General features: G+C 37.0%; 1 protein-coding gene across 1 annotated transcript in view; it reads left to right on the top strand.

The window, feature by feature from the left end:
• Positions 1-17459, top strand: part of LOC120412805 (uncharacterized) — a 46829-nt gene extending 29370 nt beyond the window's left edge. The window contains exons 3-7 of the mRNA XM_039573405.2: positions 1618-1831; positions 5162-6339; positions 6412-6710; positions 6798-6896; positions 14205-17459. Of these exons, the coding sequence (XP_039429339.1) occupies positions 1618-1831; positions 5162-6339; positions 6412-6710; positions 6798-6896; positions 14205-16373 (3959 nt within the window). The 3' untranslated portion in view covers positions 16374-17459. The remainder of the gene's footprint in view (positions 1-1617; positions 1832-5161; positions 6340-6411; positions 6711-6797; positions 6897-14204) is intronic.
• The last annotated feature ends 4182 nt before the right edge of the window (positions 17460-21641 follow it).

Raw genomic sequence — 21641 nt, 5'->3', positions numbered from 1 at the left:
ATATCTACCAGCTTTCAGTCATAAAAGATTTTAAAAAAGTTTTGAAATCGAAATTTGATTTGTGCTCGGATATCTGAAAGACTATCAGAATTTTACTATTTTATTCCTAAATCTTATTGCTTCTCAGAATGTTTTTCCAACAAACTATTTAGTTTCTGTGACAATTGAAATTATATGAAACTTTTGTTGATATTGAGTTCGAATAATTAGTAAATTATCAGGCTGTCCCAGTTCACCTCTTTATTATTTGAGTTTTAAGTATATTTTTCGCTATTCTTGTATTCTCGGCATTTATTATTTTTTTCAAGATTACCTCTAAAATTTTAGCTTTTGAAACTAATAATATCGGATTTAGATTTAAAAAATATTTTTTCAATATATCAACAAGTATCACAAAATCTCTAAAACCTGATTATCACAACACTAATACCAAAAGTTTGTTGAAAGTCAAGTATTTTTTCTTAAAATTTTATGTCGATTCCCAGTCAGCGATTCACAAAATTAAAACAATTTTAATTGATCTTAATGCGTTTTCATTCAAGTAAAAAAATAAAATTGGCATTAGAAACCATGAAATAGCATCAATGAAAAAAATAGTTTGATATCTATTTCTTACCAATAATGTTCTGAAGGAATTTTGAAGAAAAATAAGACAGTAATGGGCAAATTATAAAATTTAAAATTGAAAAAAAACAGGGAAATCTATTTTATGACACATAAATCATATTCTTCCCGTATCATTGCTTCTAGCCACAAGCTATTTTGAAAACCAAGTCATTGACCGACATCCGGAAGCGTTGTTTCTTTTTCGCTAAAAAAGGTTATTTCCACTGGAGTCACATTCACCCAACGGGTTACAACCACAAATATTATGACATTGAACACCGAAAATGTTCATTCTTGGCAGCAATAAAACTCAAAGCCCAACCGCGGCTTAAACACAGCAGGAGGAAGTGCAAATTTGTGAATGAAAACCTGCCGGTTTCGGACCACTCTACTTTTGGGCGTTGTTTACGTGCGTGAGACGATCGACGGTCAACGTTTTTCATTTGGATCGTCCGTCGAAAACGTAAATAAACGACGACCCCACGGAAATGAGCTGCGGCGCAAAACTTTCTCAGACTCTTCGCCTGAGACACGCGGGAGATTTTGTTATGGTTGGTTCTCAAGTCCGCACCACTTTATTCAAAACTTTGCACGGGATGGCCACGACGATACAAAGTTGGTGGGCCGTTGGTGGACCTTCGGACCTGCGAGACATTGCAGCTTTTGGCGGACCTGTGATTCGGTGCGGTGTTCGCTCGATAACATGAATTATGAATGAGGGACGACGAGAGGGGGAGCTAATTAGGAATTCGAAAATTTATTGCCATGATCGAGCCTATTTTTATATTACCCAAGTAGAGAGATGTGGTCGCCGAGCAATTAGGAGCGCCATTTTGTGTAACACTTGTTGCGTATTAGATATATGCCGTATCAGATCCCAAAATAAATTTCATCAAAAATTCAACCAGCGATATCAAAGTGACTGAAACTATACTTAATGAAATAATCAGTTGAATTACGTCGTAAATCAGGTAATCACAATATTTCTCTCTCCCTTTTATCGTTTTCCAGAGAACCTTCTGCCCCGGTTCGCGTCCCGCAACCAGAACGACTCGATCGCAATCCAGGTGAGCCGCCGGTACACCCATCAAGTCATCTCCCGGATCTACAGCATATTCCTGCGTGAGATCCTCGGCTACCGGAACGTGAAGCTGGTCGACCTGTACGAGCGCATGCACGAAATCGAACGAGAACGTCTGTTTGTCACGCTGGAGAACCTTGTGTCGTGAGTATACTCGAATGTTTACTTCCCACTCTCGAGAGTAGTACCGTCAGCTGGGTTGAATTGGGACATCAGTTTACACCATGTTTTGTATTTTTCTGGTTTGTTTTGGATAGAACAGACTCAGACCAACAAAATGTTTACATCGATTTCCAAATTTGAAACCTTTAAGTGCTCTAAACACTGCTGTCCCTATTCAGACTGTAGTCCCGATTCACCCCAGATGACGGTACGCCGTTTCGTTACTACACTATATGATGGGTGGGGAGCACGTGCAAGAATGGAGCAGTTTTTTAAAAATATGTTACTACAGGTGGTAAACACTTGGCAGAAATAATCGCTTGTTTGTTTTCGAAGGAGGGAACAGTTGTTTTCAGTACACGGATAGAAATCCTGTAAGCAAATCCGGTAACTCTATGTTGTTGAATTCAACAATATTGAAATGTTTCCAAAAATAGTAATTTTTTTCGATTTTGGGAACAATGTTGTCAGTTTTGAAAACATTTACAACGAAATCGAAAAAAAAGTGTTGACGATTTTGGAAACATTTCAATGTTGTCGAATTCAACAACACAGAGTTACCGGATTTGCTTACAGGATTTCTATCCGTGTAGTCTGTTGAAACACTGGATCAATTAGAAGAAATTGTTATTTAGAAAAAAAGTTCACGATCATAACACACCCTATTATACATCTTTTATTTGCATTATAAGCAGGGAGAACAGAAACCCCTATTTCAGGGTTTTCAAAAGAACACAACTATTCAAACATAAATTACGGATTATTATTTACGTACGCTCAACAATTTTAAGATTTACGTCAATTCATAACACCTGGAAAAGTGCGTCAACAACTGGCGCCAGACTAGAAAAAAAAAACAAATTGTCTAAGTTTCCAAAATAATTTCTTAACCTTCTACAACCCAACCCCGGCGGGCTTCGATCTAAAAATTAGCTAAAATCAATTTTTCAACCAATTTTCGATCTTTAAAAAGCACTGAAAAGAAGAACTCTTAAAAGTTTAGAAAATTTCAATTCAATTTTCAATAATAAATTCTCTAAACACAGAGTTGATTTACGGGTGCCAAAGATATCTCGTGATGGGATGGACTAAATTGGCTAAAATTTGGGGTGAAGACTCGCAAGACATATCCCGTGTGCATGACGTACCCGATTTTGAAATTTTACATTTTGAAAGATACAAAAATCAAAAAAATTACCGGTTTAATGAGGTTTTACCAGGATTTTGAGTCGATTTGGTCGTATCAATGTTGAGATAACGTGGCACTCGTTTTTTGAAACTTCTTTCTTCAAACAGGTCTATCTCGGCAATGATGCAATCAAATGTCTTCATATTTGTTTTTTTAATTGATGACAATTTATTGTTTGATGTCCTGAAAACAGATTAAAAAATGAAGTATTTGCTCATTTCAACCTTTTTTATTTTTGTACTTTTACATGTATGTAACTAGCGTGGTTCACGGATATATCAAAAAGACAAAAGTATTTAATTTCGAACGCATCAACCGGAATTTTCAAGCACTGTAGTCCCAGAAGTTATTCTGAAAATTTGAGCATATTTGATTAAGGGGTTACATACATGTAGAAAATCACAAAATTTTATATTACAGATTATTTGATAAAGCTACTCTAAACATGATTTTTAATCACTCTTGACAGTTTCATGAATATATATTTCATGACTAAACTGAGTAAGAGACGATTTAAGTTCAAAATTTTGCCATGCGCAAAGCGGGCTGTCAAACTTTGTTGGCGTTTTTCTCTAAACCCCGAGTTGATTTACGGGTGCCACGATATCTCGAGATGGGATGGACCAAATTGGCTGAAATTTTAGGTGAAGACTCTCAAGATATATCCCGTGTGCATGACGAAGCTCAATTTTTTAAATTACCTTTTTAAAGAAATACAAAAATCAAAAACTAACGTTTTTTTAATATGAAAAACACAAAAATATTTTTATTATTTTTTAAAATAAACTTTTTGAAAATCGAGCTTCGTCATGCACACGGAATCGGTTTAACGAGTCTTCACCAAAATTTTGAGCCGATTTGGTCAAGACAGTGTTGAGATATCGTGGCACCCGTTTTTTGAAACTGCTAACTTGAAATTGCTATATCTCGGCAACGATGCAACCAAATATCTTCAAATTTGTTTTGAAAGTAGGTGAAAATGTATATTTTAATGCCATGAAAAAAGAATTTAAAAAAAGTTGAAATGTGTGCTCATACTAACCTCTGACTTTTTTGCCAATATACATGTATGTAACCCCTTAAGGTTTAGTTGCTCCAGTTTCTGAAATTAAAGTAAAATTTCAATCCACAAATCATTAAAAATTTTCACTTTTTAACTTTTCTTCTAGAAAGTTTTCCTCAATCGGATAAAATTTTCTCATCATAGAGATTTCTTTTAGGTTTTGATCCTGGGAACAACTTTGTAGAACTTCAACAGCGCTAGGAATTGATCCCAAAAAGATACTGGTTCATTTTTCGAGCATGTTTTGAAATTTTGCCGAAAAAAGCAAACTTCAAAAAACATCGCATTGAACTGTCACTTTTTACACGGGACATACACTTACTATTACTATTACTATTTTTTTTATACTCTTACTATCAAACCAATGGTTTGGTAGTGTGTGAGAGCTCCGTGTAAAGAGGGTTGTCAAACTGAAAAGTGACTCCGTTCGTCTGACAACAATTGGTCTCAAACTATCGGGGTTTGAGTGTCGTATTTTACAAAAATCATGATGGGTACCGTTGAAGCTGTAAAAAAAAGTTTAAAACCATACATACCCCGAATTTATGTTAAAACATTGGCCGGCTCCATTTTTTCTGCTGCGCTCTTTAAAATGGAGCTGTACCAGCTTTTTATGTCTAAGTTTTATTACTGAAATTGAGCTTTGTTTCATTATTTTGATGCCTTTTATTTCACCAATTAGGCGGCAATCATTTCAACGAGACATGATTGATGAGTGCAAAAAAATAAAAAATAAATCAAAATAATGAAAACCAGTTCAAATAATTGCGGCAGCAAACTTAATATTCCATTTCCTAGTGTTGCCCGTTTTATGCAACCATCCAAAAATAGCTAATGTACGGGCAAAAATGTCTTGCGACTGGACGGACATGCCCTGCTGAGCATGGGTACAGTTGTCCGGAGAGGAAAATTGAATTTGTAGCTTGAAACAATACCGCAGTGCGGTTCCAGCGTAGCTGGAGTCGTTTCCGCCATAAATCCTTCAACGCACACACTACAACGGGTGCGCATAAAATTTTCTGTGCCAAAAATGAAAATATATTTATTTTTCTTCACGCAGCGATGGCACAAGCTGGCCGGAACCGACCATTGACCTGGAGGTGTGGATGCTGTCGGACTACCACATAATCCCACCGGAAATCGAGGAGGCCGGCTCGATTACACATCCGGGCCGGTTTGGGCTGTTTATTCCGAAGCCGTTGATTCGGAAGGAGGATGTGTTTCCGAAGCTGTACCCTTACACGATGTTCCAGGAGGACGTCAACGATGTGAAGTATTACGAGCTGATAAAGAAGTTCGAGGTGGCGGACAGCATGCTGGAGGTGCTGAAGGGCTGGGCGGAGAAAAGGTGCCGCGATAATTGTGATATGGATGGGATGTACGTGCCGGAGCAGTGCAAACAGGGACGAAAATGTGCCCTGGTGTTGGCACCCCACTTCGAGGACACCAAATTCATCGTGAAGCATATTGATGAGCTCAAGTTTCAGCTGAAAGTCATCTGGCTGGGTGGTAAAATTAAGCTCGGTATTAATTATCTGATGAAGGCATACGGGGAGGACCGGCGGGGCGGGAAAAAGTTCCTGGTGCTCCACTGGACCCCGTCGGAGGTAATCGATAGCAAAACGATGGAGTACGTGTCGGTGACGATGCCGAGATGTGAGGAAATCGTCGCTAGCAACAACACGGGCTGCAAGTACGAGCTGACGCCACTGCTCAAATATCATGCCCACGAGTTTGAGAGCTCCCAGCATGCGCTCCAATCGTTGATCAGGGTCTATTTTGACCGGCACGACATTCATGCGTTAATTAGTTTGTACGATAAATACGAAGAGCAGATCCTGCGAGCCCGAGACGAGACCAATCTGGAGTACGACGAGCATGCTGTCCCAATGTACTACAACCAAATTGCGTGCGAGTGGCTCAAGACGAACGAAGCGACGTGGCACCAGTGGAAACCACGTGGAGAACAGAAGGAGGACATCTACATTGGCGGCATCTTTCCGCTGTCTGGGCTGGGAAAAGCATACTTGGGAATTATGCCGGCGGCCGTTATGGCCCAGCAAACGATTAATCTCAACGACACAATTCTGCCCAATCATCGGCTCATCATACTGAAAAGCGACGGCCAATGCCGTGCCGACACCGTTATGAAAACCTTCATCAACTATTACATCAGGAAGGAGCGAATGATTGGCGTCCTGGGACCGGCGTGCAGCGATACCGTCGAACCAATCGCCGGTAGGTGGTCCCCCAAAACCCATAGCGACACGTAATTAATTAACCTCCCCCCCCCCTCTCTCCCCCTCGCAGGCGTCTCCAAGCACTTCCGGATGGCGGTCATCTCGTACTCGGCGGAGGGGGCCTTCCTCTCCGACCGGGAAACGTATCCGTACTTTTTCCGCACCATCGGCGAGAACCGCCAGTACGAGCACGTGTACGCCCGGCTCCTCAAGCAGCTCAACTGGAACCGGGTGGCGGCGCTGACGGAGGACGGCCAAAAGTCAACCGAGTACATCTCGCACATGGAGTCACTGCTGAAGGAGAACCACATCGAGCTGATTTCGAACAAGAAATTCCCCCGTGACCGCGGTGAAAAGGAGATGAATCAGGTATAGGAAGTTTGCTACCTTCGAGCGGGAATTCGGCGAATTGATGTATATATTTTGCGTTATTTTTTCTCTCTCTCTCGTCCGCAGTATCTGCTGGATTTGAAAACGAAAAACGCCCGCATTATTATTGCCGACGTCGATGACAAGGTGGCCCAGGTGATCATGTGTGAAGCGTATAAGCTTGAGGTGAGTGGCGCGCGCGCGGAGGGGTTCAAATTTCCCAACGGTCGTGGGGTTTCACAATCGGTGGGGCATAAACGAGTTTGTCACAAAAGGCGAAAAAAATAAATATTTTCGCGGGTTTTTTTTTTTAAGAAGTGTGTCAATTTGCTATTGGCTATTCAACGGAAGCAAAAAGCCTAAGGTAAAGTGCACGAGAAAAAAAGATTAATTTTAGAAAGGAGACACGCGCACCGCACAGTTGAATGCATTTTGAATTATGTAAAACCTCATGTTATATTTTAGCTGTAGCGTGACAGAAACTTTTGAAAATTAATAAGGCCATAACAATTTTGTTTCGGTTTTGTAACCGCAGGAGAAACGATAGACAGCAGAACTGCATTTGCATTAAAGATAACAAACATCAGCCCCACAAAAGCGCCAAGTGTAAGTTGAATGAAAAAAAAATCTTAACAACCCGCATGAGCGTAAACAATCCCATTCAACGCTGCACACGCCCATTTTACATGCAAATTTTTGTCTTTATCACTTTGAAGCAAGGCTGCTTGGAAATTCAAGACCTACTTTCGGATAAGATGCATTTTCGATTGCTTTAAAGCAAATTGATTTGGTTGACAAAATGGCATTTTGAACTGACCTAAGCACAAGATTTTCTATTCTGACAATAAGTTAGGAAAAATTTAAGTTTATCAAAAATAAAATTAATGCGAAAAATGCCATGCTTCTCCATCGAAATGGGCTCCCAGTACATTTTGATGGGAACGCAGAATCATGCGTGTTCTATTATTTTACAGAAATCTGATAACTTTTTTTTTTCGAATAATCGTATCCATTAATTCTACACGTGCCACGTGAATGGTTAATATGATTACCGTAAATCGGGGTGACAAATGATAGAATTTCAATTTGTATTTGGAATATGTTCCAACTGGAATGGCTTTTCTCAAGATTATTTCAATAGTATTGATAAAATAGTTGCGGTAAAAATTCCTATTTTGAATTCCAGGGTGACTTAAGGATTTAAGGTGTATAATCGCTAAGCTTAACTAAGTTAATAAGCTTATTAACAAAATACATTTAAATTTTAGGTAAAATTGTTAAAATTTCAGATTTTTGTCTGAAATTTATTCATGTAATTTTGTTAATTTGTACTCTTCATTTTGCGAAAAAATCTAAAACCTATCAAAAGTTCGGTACCTGGTTCTCTACGATTTCGTAATTTTTTTCGCAATTTTTATTTTTTTATTATTTGGATGAAACTTTGTTTATGCTTTCTCTATGTCTAAAGAAGCAATTTTGCACAATTAGTTTTTCCATACAAGTCTCCATACAATTTTGGGGGCTGGTCATATATAAGGGGTATGTGAATGTATGAAATTCTGTATCTTGAGAAGGACATTTCCGATCGACTTGGTGTCTTCGGGAAAGTTGAGGTTATGATAAGAACTTATGAAAAAATAGGTACACGGAAAAAATACATTTTTTTATTTCGCTTTTAACCACTAAATGTCATATTCCAAAAATACTAAAAATACTTCTTCTGAGCTTCTTCTGTAAAATGGTGGAAAAACTGGCAAAAAATCGAAAACCTGAATAAAAAATTATATAAAAATCACTTTTTAAAGCAAAATCGAATTTTCACATAAAATTAACATTACTTTTTTTCAATAAAATGCACCATTTTAAGTTATAGCTACTTTAATGTATAAATTTACGATTACTTTTCGATTTTTATTGTACATTTTTAAAATACTTCCTAAGACAAAAGCACCCCCTGATTGATAAAGATTGATTTTAAAATTTATTAATTTTAGTGAAAAGATCACAAAATTTAATTTACATACCAAATTTTAGTGGATAAAATTTCAGTTAAACTTTACTGAAATTCAGCGAAAAAATTTGTGTGAAGGTACACATTTTTGGACATTTACATAGTATTTTTGTTTGAAAATACTTTTATTTTTAATGGAAAGTTTTCTAGCTTTTTTAGGCAGACCAAACATGCATGCAAAGTTTGGGCTGAATAAAAAAAAACGAACATTAACGACCATTTTCCGAAATCACAGAAATTGCTGTAAAAGTTTTTTTATAAACTTTATTTTAATTCAATTTTGTGTTTTATTGTTATAAATATTTGTGATCCCCTCGATTTTAAGGTCTATTTTTAATAAGATTTATTTTTATGTGTTTGAGTGAAGTCTAATTGAAAAAGCTTCTTCTTTCCACGCAAAAAGACAATTCCATCTTGCGTTTCAAGTTGCAAGAGCTGATAAATCAACTAAGCTGCAAAAGTACAACTTGAAACCTCGACTCTTGATAACAATATTTTGACTTTGTTGGCGACAGACCGCCAGACATGGTCTACCAGGACTTGTACCTTCACTGCCAACCCTAAGCAGTCAGAACTATTCCGGTCATCCGATATCGTGGCACCACGAGGCATCAGATTGTGTCGCCAGAAATATGAGCGAAATGCATTCGCGGTGGTTCTAATTTGGCTTTACATTGGCGGCGCGGGCTCTGCAACCGAGCTGATGTCGGGAATGTGAAACCATCAACAAGCTTAGAACTGCAATTTCCGCCTTTCGTAAGCACTTATTCTACACAAATTGTTTTTCTCACGTGCACGGGTTCGACTTCGACTCGAATGCATCAACAAAAATTTTACTCAGAGTGAATGGATAAATGTTTGACTTAAAAAATGTTGTGAGCAATCGCATTTTTTTTCTTCGATTTTTATACTCCAAAACCTGAAGCGTTTACCTTTGCTACCTTCTTACGTGACAAATTTTTATCGCGGTTTGAAACAGGTTGGTCGTACACTTAACAAACAAAGAAAAATATGTCCCGCGACAACAAAAATGTCAGACTGAAGGTGCAAAAAAAAAGCTAGGGTTGTTTGGTTATTGCTGATTTGAGATTATAAAAACAGTGCTAACTGGAAACAGTGTGGAAATCAAATGATTCATTAATAAATATGTTTTTGCTGAAAAAAGTTCCCTCGATTGAACAATGTTCGATTTGTTGTAAAACCGCAATGAAAACCATTAATTTAACATTCCAACGCCCAAGGCTCCAAAAAAGTTGGAACGGTAACTTCAACTCGCTGGTTCTCGGGCATAACTCACCCAATCAAGACGATTCTTTTTTCCAGTGATTTGTTAGGATGTCTAGATGATCCTAGAACTTTGCAGAACTCAATTTGATCAAATCTGTAATTTTTGCGATCAAAAACATCGTTCCAACTTTTTTTTTCGCGTGTAAAAAAAAAATCGCCAAAAATTCCGCAGAGGCAGTCTTTTTGAAAAAGTTGGAACGATGTTTTTGGTCGCAAAAATTACAGATTTGATCAAATTGAGTTCTGCAAAATTTTAGGATCATCTAGACATTCTTACAAATCACTGGAAACAAGAATCGTCCCGATTGGTTGAGTAATGCCCGAGAACCAGCGAGTTGAAGTTAGCGTTCCAACTTTTTTGGGAGGCTTGGGCGTCCGTGTAAGTTGGACATGCGTTGGGCGTTCCAGTGTTAATGAAATCCTTGGCGCAAATTCTACTTTCAAATAAGATCACATAAGATCTGGCGGCCTTTCAAATCCAGATGTTCTGATTGCTAGAATATTTATGGGACAGGCTGGCAATAACTTAACGGAAATTGTCCAAAACCATACATGTCGTGTAATATCACTGAAGGTCACCCACAATTGTTTCCCTTGATTTCAACAATCTCGTAGCCCTTCAATTTCTCGGGACTCATTTGCGAGAAACAGGATTGATCCTTCAAGTCAAACCCAATCTGAGGATAATGGTTGGTTTGGAAAGTAGAAATACTCTTATGCAAGTCGGTTATTGTAGATATCTGGTTTCCTTTCGATTCCAGGTAATTTAGCCCGTAAAAAAAATCAATAATTTAACCGGGAATGACCTCAATCGCCGTATCAACGACGCGCTGTATCTGCAACACTTAAGGTCACTCGTTCACCTTTCTCTAAAGTTTTGTTTTTGCTGGCTTTATTTGTTCAGTTCCCCACGCGGTAAGTCGGGCTTGAAATTACTTCACATCCTTTCCATTCATTTGGGCGGGACCTGCTCCTGGAGGTAAAGGGGGAGAAAATGAAAGCAGTTTTGGTTCAAATCTTCTATATGGGTTAACCTGCCAAGGCTGAACGAACAGGTTGCAGGATTTCGGTTGATTACGTAAAAATCAAATAACCGTAAAATTCAAGAGCGCACACAATTTTATATGTTTATATGAAACATTTTTTGAAGTTAGCTTTAGCATTGTGGGTGGCTTAATTATGAACAACGAAGAAATTTTGGCAATTATTCATTCAAAAATGATTTCAAAAATATTCAAAATATTCCGATCTATCTATCTAATTTTTTAAATATTCGTATCACATTTATTGAAAATCAAGTTCGTTTCCAAGGATACTAGTTGTTACCAGAAAAAGGAAGCATTTTATTTATTTTTTTTACTTTTTTTTAAAAGGGTTTAAAATAGAGCGTCCAATTTCCCGGGGTTACAAAATTCCCGGCAAACGGGAAATATTCAACAAATCCGTAGTAACAGTTCAATAGGGCGAATCTGCGTTTGTAAACAAGCAGTCTATCCCTTTTGCTCAAGTGACAGTTCACATAAAGTAAGAGGGGGATAGACTGCTAGACTGGTCCAAATGAGTGCGCGGATCAATCAATGGCTTGACTACTTGTAAAAAATCATGCAACTTTGAAAAAAAAGTCTTATTTTTTATGCTGTTTTTCAAATCGTACCAAATCAAAAAAAAATTATTTGTTTTTTTTTTTGCTGAGAAGTATTTTTTTTATTCAAAGTGTTTGGCTTGTGAAAATCTATGCTCCAAAACAATAAAATTGCTTTTAAATTTGTCTCAGTGATCATAAAGTTGAAATGGAAAAAAATCATGCAGAAATAATGTTTTTCATGGCAAATAACTTATTCCAGAAATAGTATTTTCAACTTGTAAATAAATAGATAATCATTGAATTTCCCTTACAAATCTAATTTCTAGCGCTATTTTACTTGAATTAACAACTCAGTTTTAAAATATTGAAGCGAGTTTTTGGAATATGTTTGCATTCTTTGGGTAAATTTCATATCATATGAAGTTGTTTTTTTTAATGATTTTTCATGGTTCTATTTATGGTATAATTTTATTTATATGGTTAGATTAAAATAAGTGCAAAAACGGTTGAAATTAAACATTTTTTTTCATATTTAAAACCCTCTTACTCCATTGGTAGCCCACGTGCTTAATAAATTTATTACTTCAACAGTAATTTCTCGAAATTTTTTAAACAAATTCTTCTTAAACAACCCTTTTTGAAAATTTTAGTTATATCATTTCAATTTCCATCCAATTTGGTCAAGGTAAACAAAAATGTTAAACAAATCTCAATTTTGATCTTGGCCGGAGGAGGTATATCTCTTATTTTCAAATGATGTAACAAAAAATCGTTAAAATAGGTTGTCGAAAATAAAAAAGTTAATATTCATTTCATAATAGCGTAATTTTTGTTGCCCAACATATAAGCAGTTGTGAATGCTTCAGAAATAAATATTATCTAACCTTGACATGTAATTTACATACAAGCTGATTAGTTCAATATGAACAGTAGATTGAAATGAATAAAATCAAATCAGGTTCTCTAATTATTATTTTTGTATAATTTCAAAACATTGGTATTAAAAAGGTAGACAAATGTATACTTCCGCTTGTATTTCGGGAATTCGGGAAACGGGATTTTTTTCCGGGAAAGCCCGGGAATTCCCGGGACGGGAAATTGGACGCACTAGTTTAAAAGGATGAAAATAAACGTTTTTATGCATGTTTCTATTGAGAAATTGTCTGCAACTTATGCATGTTTCTATTGAGAAATTGTCTCAGAAACACGAATATGATAAGGGGTAACTAAAGGGTACCCCGAGCAAAAATGTACAACCAAAAAAATCACTAAAAGAAAAAGTATCTATTTAATATGTTATACTGCCTCACCCAAAGCGTTTTCAGTCTCAGATGGTAGTCCCAGATGTCCCCTACAAGCTGCAGGTCGAACCGAGTTGATATCTGGATGGAACACTTTTTTATTTGAGTTTGAAAATTGTGCTATTTTTTCACTAAAATGCCAATAACTCCCTTTAGATTCAACCAATTGGGATGCTTCTCCCTGCATTTTGTTGCATTTTTTTAAGCCCTTTCAGATGCATTTTGAATTTTGAAACCAAATTGAATTTTGCCTAACTTATAGCCTTTTCAAGATTTATGACGTTTTTGAACCTTCAAACTTTGTGTCCCGATTTGCCCCACTTACCGTTGACCTAGAGTGCTCATATTTTGGCCAGATGCTAGTTTTATATGTACAAACAACCCCTGAAAGTTTCAGGCAGATTGGTAAGGTCCAAACGACGTCTCATACAAAGGGGTATGCCCTGTTCGTGGACTCGCTCTTATGCCAATATTAGACTGTTAAAAAAAAGTCACATCTGAGAAAAGCATTTTCTTTTTATTTAACTTTTTATTATTCAATGTTAAATTCCCTTATTCTTTTTTTTGTTCATGCAAAAATGGTATGAAAAAAAATCAAAAATATTGTAGGGCTCAGAAAAATAGTCATATCTGATAAAAAAAATTATTTAACTTTTTATCATTCCAAGTTGATCTCACAAATTCTTTCTTTTTACACTAGAAAAAGTTGTTTCGTTATTTTCTTAGAAAGCCGATGCAAATATTGACTCTGACCGAATAAGAAGGAAGAGGAGATTGAAAATACATTAAAATTGATGTTTTTGCATGTTTCGTGTGACCTTGCAAATGTTTTGAAAAAAGAATAATATTTTTTCTGGGCTCAATATTGGTTGTAATTTAATCAAATTACTCAATCTTTTGATGTCAAAATAAGTATTCAGATTATAATTCTAAGTTAATAGTTCATGTTTGTAGCATAAAGACAACTCTGCGTACATTCGTAATGAAATGTTCGATTCACGATGCGTGCCGTCAGTTGAATTCACGCGTGTAATGAGCATGTTGGCAGTCAATTTGCAGCTTTGCTCGAATTGGTGCTAATTGACAATCTGGAAAACTAGCCACTGAACTGATTATCGTGCAGTTAACCCTCTGGATCAATTTTTACTTTAATTTTTCTAAAAGTTTAAAATATTTTTTTTTCTGAGGTCGACCTTTTTTTCGCCCTTTTCCCACGTGACTTGAACGCCCGCAGCAATAAACAGGCGACAAACTCGTTTGTGTTGATAATGCAAAGTTCTGCCACAAGATAACATCTTTCTCGCTTTCAGATGACAGCGGAAAATGGCTACATTTGGTTCCTTCCGGTGTGGCTTTCGCACCTGTGGAACCACAACCAGGGCAACGTGTCGGTGCAGTGCACGGCCCAGGAAATGCTTCGTGCGTTGAACGGCCACTTTTCGCTGTCCCATGCGCCGTTTGCGGACAATCGTGTGGCGCTGGAGACGAGCAACGCCACGGTTGGCGAGTGGAGAACCGAGTACAGGAAAATATTGCAGAGCCATGATCTGCTGGAATCGGATTACGCGGGTTACGCGTACGACGCGGTTTGGGTTTACGCTTTGGCTTTGGATAAACTGATCCGGGAAGATCCGTCGTATTTGAGCGATTTGCACTCGATGAAGACTACGAAGCGGTTGATGGAGGTCATACGGGCGACCGATTTTCAGGGTGTCTCCGGCAGGATAAGGTTTGGCGAGGAGGGCTCGCGGTACACCTACGTTAATGTGCTGCAATGGATCAACGGAACGCCGACCATCGTGGGACAGTTTACGCCAAACATATCCGATGAACACTACCAGCTTTTGGGAGGATCACTGTCGCTGAATCTGTCGTCTATCGTTTGGTTTACCAAGGATGGTAAAATCCCAGATGATGGTGCTTTGGATTGTAACCTGGCTGGATTGGCAAGGTTCTTTGGTACGAACTGTGATGGAGCAGTGCTGATATTCACCGGTTTCATGTGCGTGGTGGTGATTGCGGTGATTTCCTTGGCGTCGTTCTGTTTCTTCCAGATTCGATACGATCGAAAGATGAAGAGTTCCGCGAAATACCTGCAAAAGTTCGGAATCGATCTGTTGTCACCATCTTCGATACCCGTCAACACGCTGGACAAGTGGGAAATTCCAAAGGACCGTGTTGTTATCAATCGAAGACTTGGCGAGGGAGCTTTCGGAACTGTGTACGGAGGTGAAGCGCAGATCGATGGCGATGGATGGACGGCTGTTGCGGTGAAAACGTTGAAGATTGGTTCCACTACTGAGGATAAGGTTGATTTCCTATCCGAGGCGGAAGCCATGAAGCGATTTGACCACAATAACATTGTTAAACTGCTTGGAGTTTGTCTACAAACTGAACCAGTTTACACCGTGATGGAGTTTATGCTGTACGGTGATCTAAAAACGTATTTGCTCGCACGTCGTCACCTGGTTAATAATAAGACATCGGAAGACTCGGATATATCGCCCAAGCGCTTGACCATGATGGCGCTCGATATCTCACGTGCTCTCTCCTACCTTGCTGAGCAAAAGTATGTTCACCGAGACGTGGCCTGTCGGAACTGCATGGTCAACGCGCAACGAATGGTCAAACTTGGCGATTTTGGAATGGCTCGACCTACATTCGAGAACGATTATTACCGTTTTAATCGCAAAGGAATGCTTCCGGTTCGGTGGATGGCCCCAGAATCACTTGCACTTGGCTTTTTCACTCCAGCTTCGGACGTTTGGTCGTACGGCATATTGCTGTATGAAATCATAACGTTCGGGTCTTTCCCCTTCCAAGGAATGACCAACAACCAAGTATTAGAGCACATCAAAAAAGGACACAGTGTAACGATCCCGACTGGAGTTAAACCTCAATTGGAAGGTCTAATGAAGGCGTGCTGGAACCAAGACTACAAGAAGCGTCCGATGGCTTCCGAAGTGTGCGAGTTCATTTCAAACTATCCCCGACTGTTGAATCCCTGCTTGGATGTTCCGCTGGCTTCGGTACAGATGGCAGAATCGGATAGTGACCAATTTGAACTATTACCAGGCTTACGAAAACGAAAAGACGAGCCCACAGCAGACCTGCTGGTTGGAACGTCCCAGATGAATGACCTCAATCAAACCACCAGCGAGTACACCGGCATGAACATGCGACGTGGCATCAACCTGAACGATCTGAATGTCAACACGGACTTTTGCAGCCGTTCCAACACGCTGCCCACGGGAGAGTCCGCAGGAAACAACATCCCGGTCATCGCTAACGTGTACAACCCAATTGAACCGCTCCTCCAGCGTGACACGGAAATGTCCAAGAGCAGCAATAGTCTGCTGCGGTACGTTCCGATGTTCGGGTTCGGCAAGAACCGTGCCCCGGTGCTGGTCACCCACAGTAACGGTTCGGTCACAATCGGCAACAAAAGCACCATACATCATAGCACCAGTGTATTATAGCACGGGGTAGAGAGCAAACCTTCTGTCAAGCCAAAGCAAGCCCCCAAAAAAGTCGACCGAAAAAACTCTTGCTAAACACGCAAAAGAAAAAAGAAGATAGCTGCTATTTAATAGAACCACGATAGTGTGTAACTAGCTTAAAATAACGACGAACTAGCCCATTTATAAGCAGATAAAACGCAAAAGTACAAACAATATGCCGTCCTAAGCAGGTGAAAATCTCTAAAGAATCAAGTCTGCTAGCAAAAATAAAAAAAAAACCTTTGTAAATTATGCCAAATAGCACAGAATTCTGTTAGCTGCATCATACCACGTAACCGTTTTACAAAAAAAGACACTATCATCTATTAAAGTTTAGCAATCATTAGTTACCTTCAGTAGTGTTAGGTGGACAGTATCGCATCGAATCTAAAAAAAGTTTATTGCATTTTTAGAGTCTACTGCCGGAGCTAGTCGATTAGAAAATAAACAATTAACATGTAATTATTAAAAAGTAGCTAAATAGCGGAAACAGTTTGAGCAATTTAGCGCAACCAGAACAATAGTAAATGGGTATAGTTAAAAACTCCTTCTGCATTACCATCTCAAGTTAAAAAGTTAACATGATAGATTAAGGCCAATCGAAGACTGACTAGTATGTAAGAGAAAGTGGGAGTGCATAAGGTAGGTAAACTGACTTGCGGGCTATGAAAACAACTACCAGTTACCTCAAAGGAGTGACTTTTTTTTCTATATCTCGACAACACATCGGTTCGAGTAAGCAAAGTGGGCATCATTTGAGGATTTCATTGTTTGTACAGCGAATGCATTTATTGATTTTGTTATAGCTAAGCTAACACCAAATTTGACACCAAAATCAAATGGACAGCAATAATTTTTAAAGTCAGCGTGAAGTTATCCTCAATGATGGCGCTTTGCCTGGACTTGGACCAGAAGTATAATATTAATGTGTAACATACTCTAAATTGACAAAATATCGAAAAATCAAACAATATCCATATTTTTATATAAGTAATTTAAATGAATTTATATCAAAGCAAATTTATTACATCTATCATATTATGCATAAATATAAAATACACTTATAAAAAATATCACTCTTTCTTGTTGCAAATCCGAAAGCCATATGAGCAACCTGCTGTTTTTGTTCATATAAGCTAGTAGGGGCGGTGGGGGCAGAATGGACCAGGGGGGCAGAATGGGCCACCCTTGGTTTTGGGCTTTAGAATGGATTTAGACCAACTGTAAGGCAAGGGTCTTATAAAGGACGTCAAATAACTTCACCATACCGAAAACGACGTTTGAATTCATTGTATTTTTCGAATAATGAGCAAAAATGTAAATTTATTGACAAAACTACGCACATGTTGTTTATTTCGAGGTTTTTAAATAAGCTTTCTGAAAAGTTGGATTGTTTGAAAAAGTTTGCTCAATGCTTATAACGTTACTAGATGATACTACCAAGGAAACAAACAACAACGGAACCTTAAAATCATTTAGAGGCTTGGTGGTGGAAGTGTTAAATTAAAATCCACTTGGGGGCAGAATGGACCACCCTTATCCTGCCTTATAAAAACAATCAAAAGTTATGAAATTTGGATTAAATGGATTATTTCACTCCTGGTAGCTTCACAAATAACGTTTAATGCAACATTAGTTGATTTTTTAGTTGTTTTGATGATTAAATGTAAAAATAGTGTCCATTTTCAATATATTAACACTATTTTCAAAAATGTTTGTTTTGGTAAGTGACTATTTTTATTTAAGTGGTCTAACTTCATGGAAACTATGTTAGAAAGGTACCTTAAGTCATTTCTTATCTCCCTTCAACGTTGTATTAGACGAAATGGCTTGTTTTCTAAGGTGGCCCATTCTGCCCCGCAGGGTGGCCCATTCTGCCCCGCACCCTGGAAAAGTAGTCGAAAAAACTTTTTTTTTTTTAAGTGGCTCAAAAATAGTTTTAAGCTAAAAAATTTCATCAACCAAGTATACAACATTGAAGGGTACATCCCAAAGCATAAGCCTACTACACTGAATTCGTAAGTTTTCATGTTTTCTATGGTTTTTGGCGCAATTTACTTAGGCGGGCCATTCTGCCCCCCCTGCCCCTATCTATTAGATTTACTTTCCGGGTGTACGAAATGAGTAAGTAAACTGTGAATTAGAAAAAAAAGTATTTTGAGAAGCTTTTTATGATCTATATAAAATCTTAGGCATAGTTCTTGACTTTTTTTTGATAAGGTCCTATAAACAAAAGCAAACATTGAGTGTATCCCGCTTACTCCGATGGAATTTGACATAAGGTGTGAAAGGGATACACTCAATGTTTACATTTGTTTATAGGACCTTATCAAAAAAAAGTCAAGAGTTGTAGAAACTTACAAGAAATATTATAAAAAAGGTTTAAAATATTTGATACAGCATTTTCCATCAGTTAGGCCATTGCAAATATCTTTCAATGATTGTGTCAAAAGTTGTACGAAAAATCAAGGGGCAAAAAAATGTTCTTCAAAAAGTTTCAAAATGTTTATGGAAATAGAAGTATAATCAACTTAAAAACAATTTGAAATCCATTTTCCTGCATTAAAAATTATATTTAGCATGTTTGGACTCGAATAAAAATATTTGAAATTTTTGTAAAATTCCAATATACAGTACTGCAAAGTTTTTTTTTCGCGAAAAATAAAAAATTTCATCAAAACTAACTAACTAACTGTGAATACAAAGAGACGAGTTGTTCCTTTTAATTCCGCTATATATTTTTAATATCTTGACAGATACGTATTTCGTCTACTACTTGCAGACTTCATCAGTGTTCTGTTCTCGACTCTAACTAACTAACTAACTACATTGACATTTTGTAAAAGTTTTCTGAAATTTACACCGAATCAGACTATTTTTTGATGACGAAACATCAAAATCGGTCTATTATGTGGAGGAACGGCAGGAGAACTTTTCAACACTCACAATATTGCGATAATGAATTTTTCCGAACACTTTTTCATCTTGAGTTGACTCACAAAAATAAATAAATGAAGGAACCGTTTACATAAAAAAACTTTTGAGAATATCTTCCTATACAAATTTAACACTTTCGAATGAATGTTTTTTTGCCTTCCTCACCTTACTGCAATCACTCGAAAAATGAACTTTTTAACTTGACCTTGTAGACCAGGGGTGCTCAAAGTTTTTGGAGATCGGGCCAAATTTGAAGCTCAAATGTGCTTGCGAGCCAAATTTACAAAATAAATTTAAAAAAAATGAAATTATGTTATTTAAATTTAAATGGCTTGAAGTTTTTTCAAATTTCTGTTATTTTTAAAGTTTTCTATCAGTATTGTTAATTTTTTGTTTTAGCCTAAAACTTTTAGGTTTAAAAAAATGTATTTAGTTAAATGACCTTAGTTAAAAAAACATTGGAAGCTGTTTCAAAAACCCGTAAAGTTCACTGTTTTCAAAAAATGTTTTGATTCGACGAAAAAAAAAAATTTAGCGAAAAAACATTGATTCAACATTGATTACCTCACTGATCATCGAAAATTCACTGAAATTCAAATTATTTTTGCATAAACCCGAACATGCTCAAAATGATTTTAGGCGCAGAGGAATGCATTTTTAATTGATTTCAGCTGAATTCAGCAGTTTGAAGAATGTTTTGACGATATTTACTAGTATTTACATATCACTAACACTAACGTGTGAAATCAAAATATTAATAAATTATACTAGTTTTTTTATAAATAAAAAATAAAAAGGATTAGCATAAAGTACGGTCATCTGGGGTGACATTGGGTCTGGGGGATGAGATTGGGTCATACAAATTTCAGCATTTTTGTATGACCCAATCTCACACCCCAGACCCAATGTCATCCCTGATGACGGTACCGTCAGTGGGGGTGACTATGGGTCAAAAAACGATACACCTCTCGTATTTTCTTAATAACAAAAACAATTTAAATAACATTGAAAATCTTTCAACGTAGATTTGTTCTTAGATAGTTTACTAACATTTTCCCAAAATATGGTGGATTTTGATGAACACTACCTTAAATGCCAATTGTTTGAAAATTGACCCAATCTCACCCCTTAGAGGGGGTGTCATTGGGTCAAATGAAACTAAAATGATGCTCAAATACAACGATATGGTAAAAACAAGTCATGCAACAGTGTTTCTTGTTCGAGGGAATCGTATTGACACGCTACAATGTTTGAAGTGGAGATTTTCAAACATTTGGGTAGTTTTCGAGCAATTCTTACAAAAATATTAGAAAAATGATTTTTCGAGAGGGCATTTTTGGCCAAAAACGTACCCCAACTTTAGACATCTGCCAAAATAACAGGATTTGTTCTAGGAACGAGATTTTTCAGCGAAGTCATCTTAAGATGTCCCCTACACAACCCTTTCAAAAGAATTCATTTTCATTGAAAAGAACCTGAGAAATGGTAAAATCCGTAAAAAATCACTTTGGCCCAATCTCACCCCCCAGACCCAATGTCACCCCCACTGACGGTATTAAATAAACCTAAGTTTTGAAAAAGTATTAAAATTATTTTACAAGTGGTCAGCGGGCCATTTTACATGATCATTCAAATTGAGTCCGCGGGCCACGTTTGGTCACCCTTGTTGTAGACCTTTTCATGTATGACTCAGAATCAAATTGTATTTGTATTTGAATTCTCTAATGCAGTTCCATTTAAATTAACGAATCAAAGAAAATCTGTCATTTTTTGTTTTTTTTTAAAGAAAGGTATTTTAAAGATCTTTCCGATAGTCCCAAATTATTGAACTTCTTACAATCCCACCCAAAAGAAATGAGTAATGAAGTTAAAATTATTTAACATTTTTAGGGCGAATGATGCTATTTTGGCTAAATAAGTCCTTATTGTACAATATTTAGAAAATATTGATAAAAATATAGAATTTTTAACCTGAATATAGGTTAATCCATAAACTTTCGTTTAGGCTGGTACAAATATTATTTAAAGTTTTGGAGACAAAAACTTTACCAGCCCTATTAGTATCGTAAAAAGTTTTTTTTTTAGCCAACATTTTTGCTTTCTGATGATTGCAAAACAACTGAACTAGTGTAAAATGCATTTTTAAACTCTTTTTGCATTCAAATGTTTAGACTATGGCTTGTTCAATTTTAATATTTTTCAATATTATTTAAAAAGAGAGAACTTACTTATATCGTACAAATAGAACAAAACAAATTGAAACAACAAATATAGCAAAATAGTAAAAGAGAAAGTAAACCCACATTTAGC

The sequence above is a fragment of the Culex pipiens genome, chromosome 2 (assembly GCF_016801865.2).
Source record: "Culex pipiens pallens isolate TS chromosome 2, TS_CPP_V2, whole genome shotgun sequence".
Lineage (NCBI taxonomy): Eukaryota > Metazoa > Arthropoda > Insecta > Diptera > Culicidae > Culex > Culex pipiens.
The sequence above is the reverse complement of the archived record's forward strand: the minus strand, read 5'-3'. Positions and strand labels throughout refer to the sequence as shown.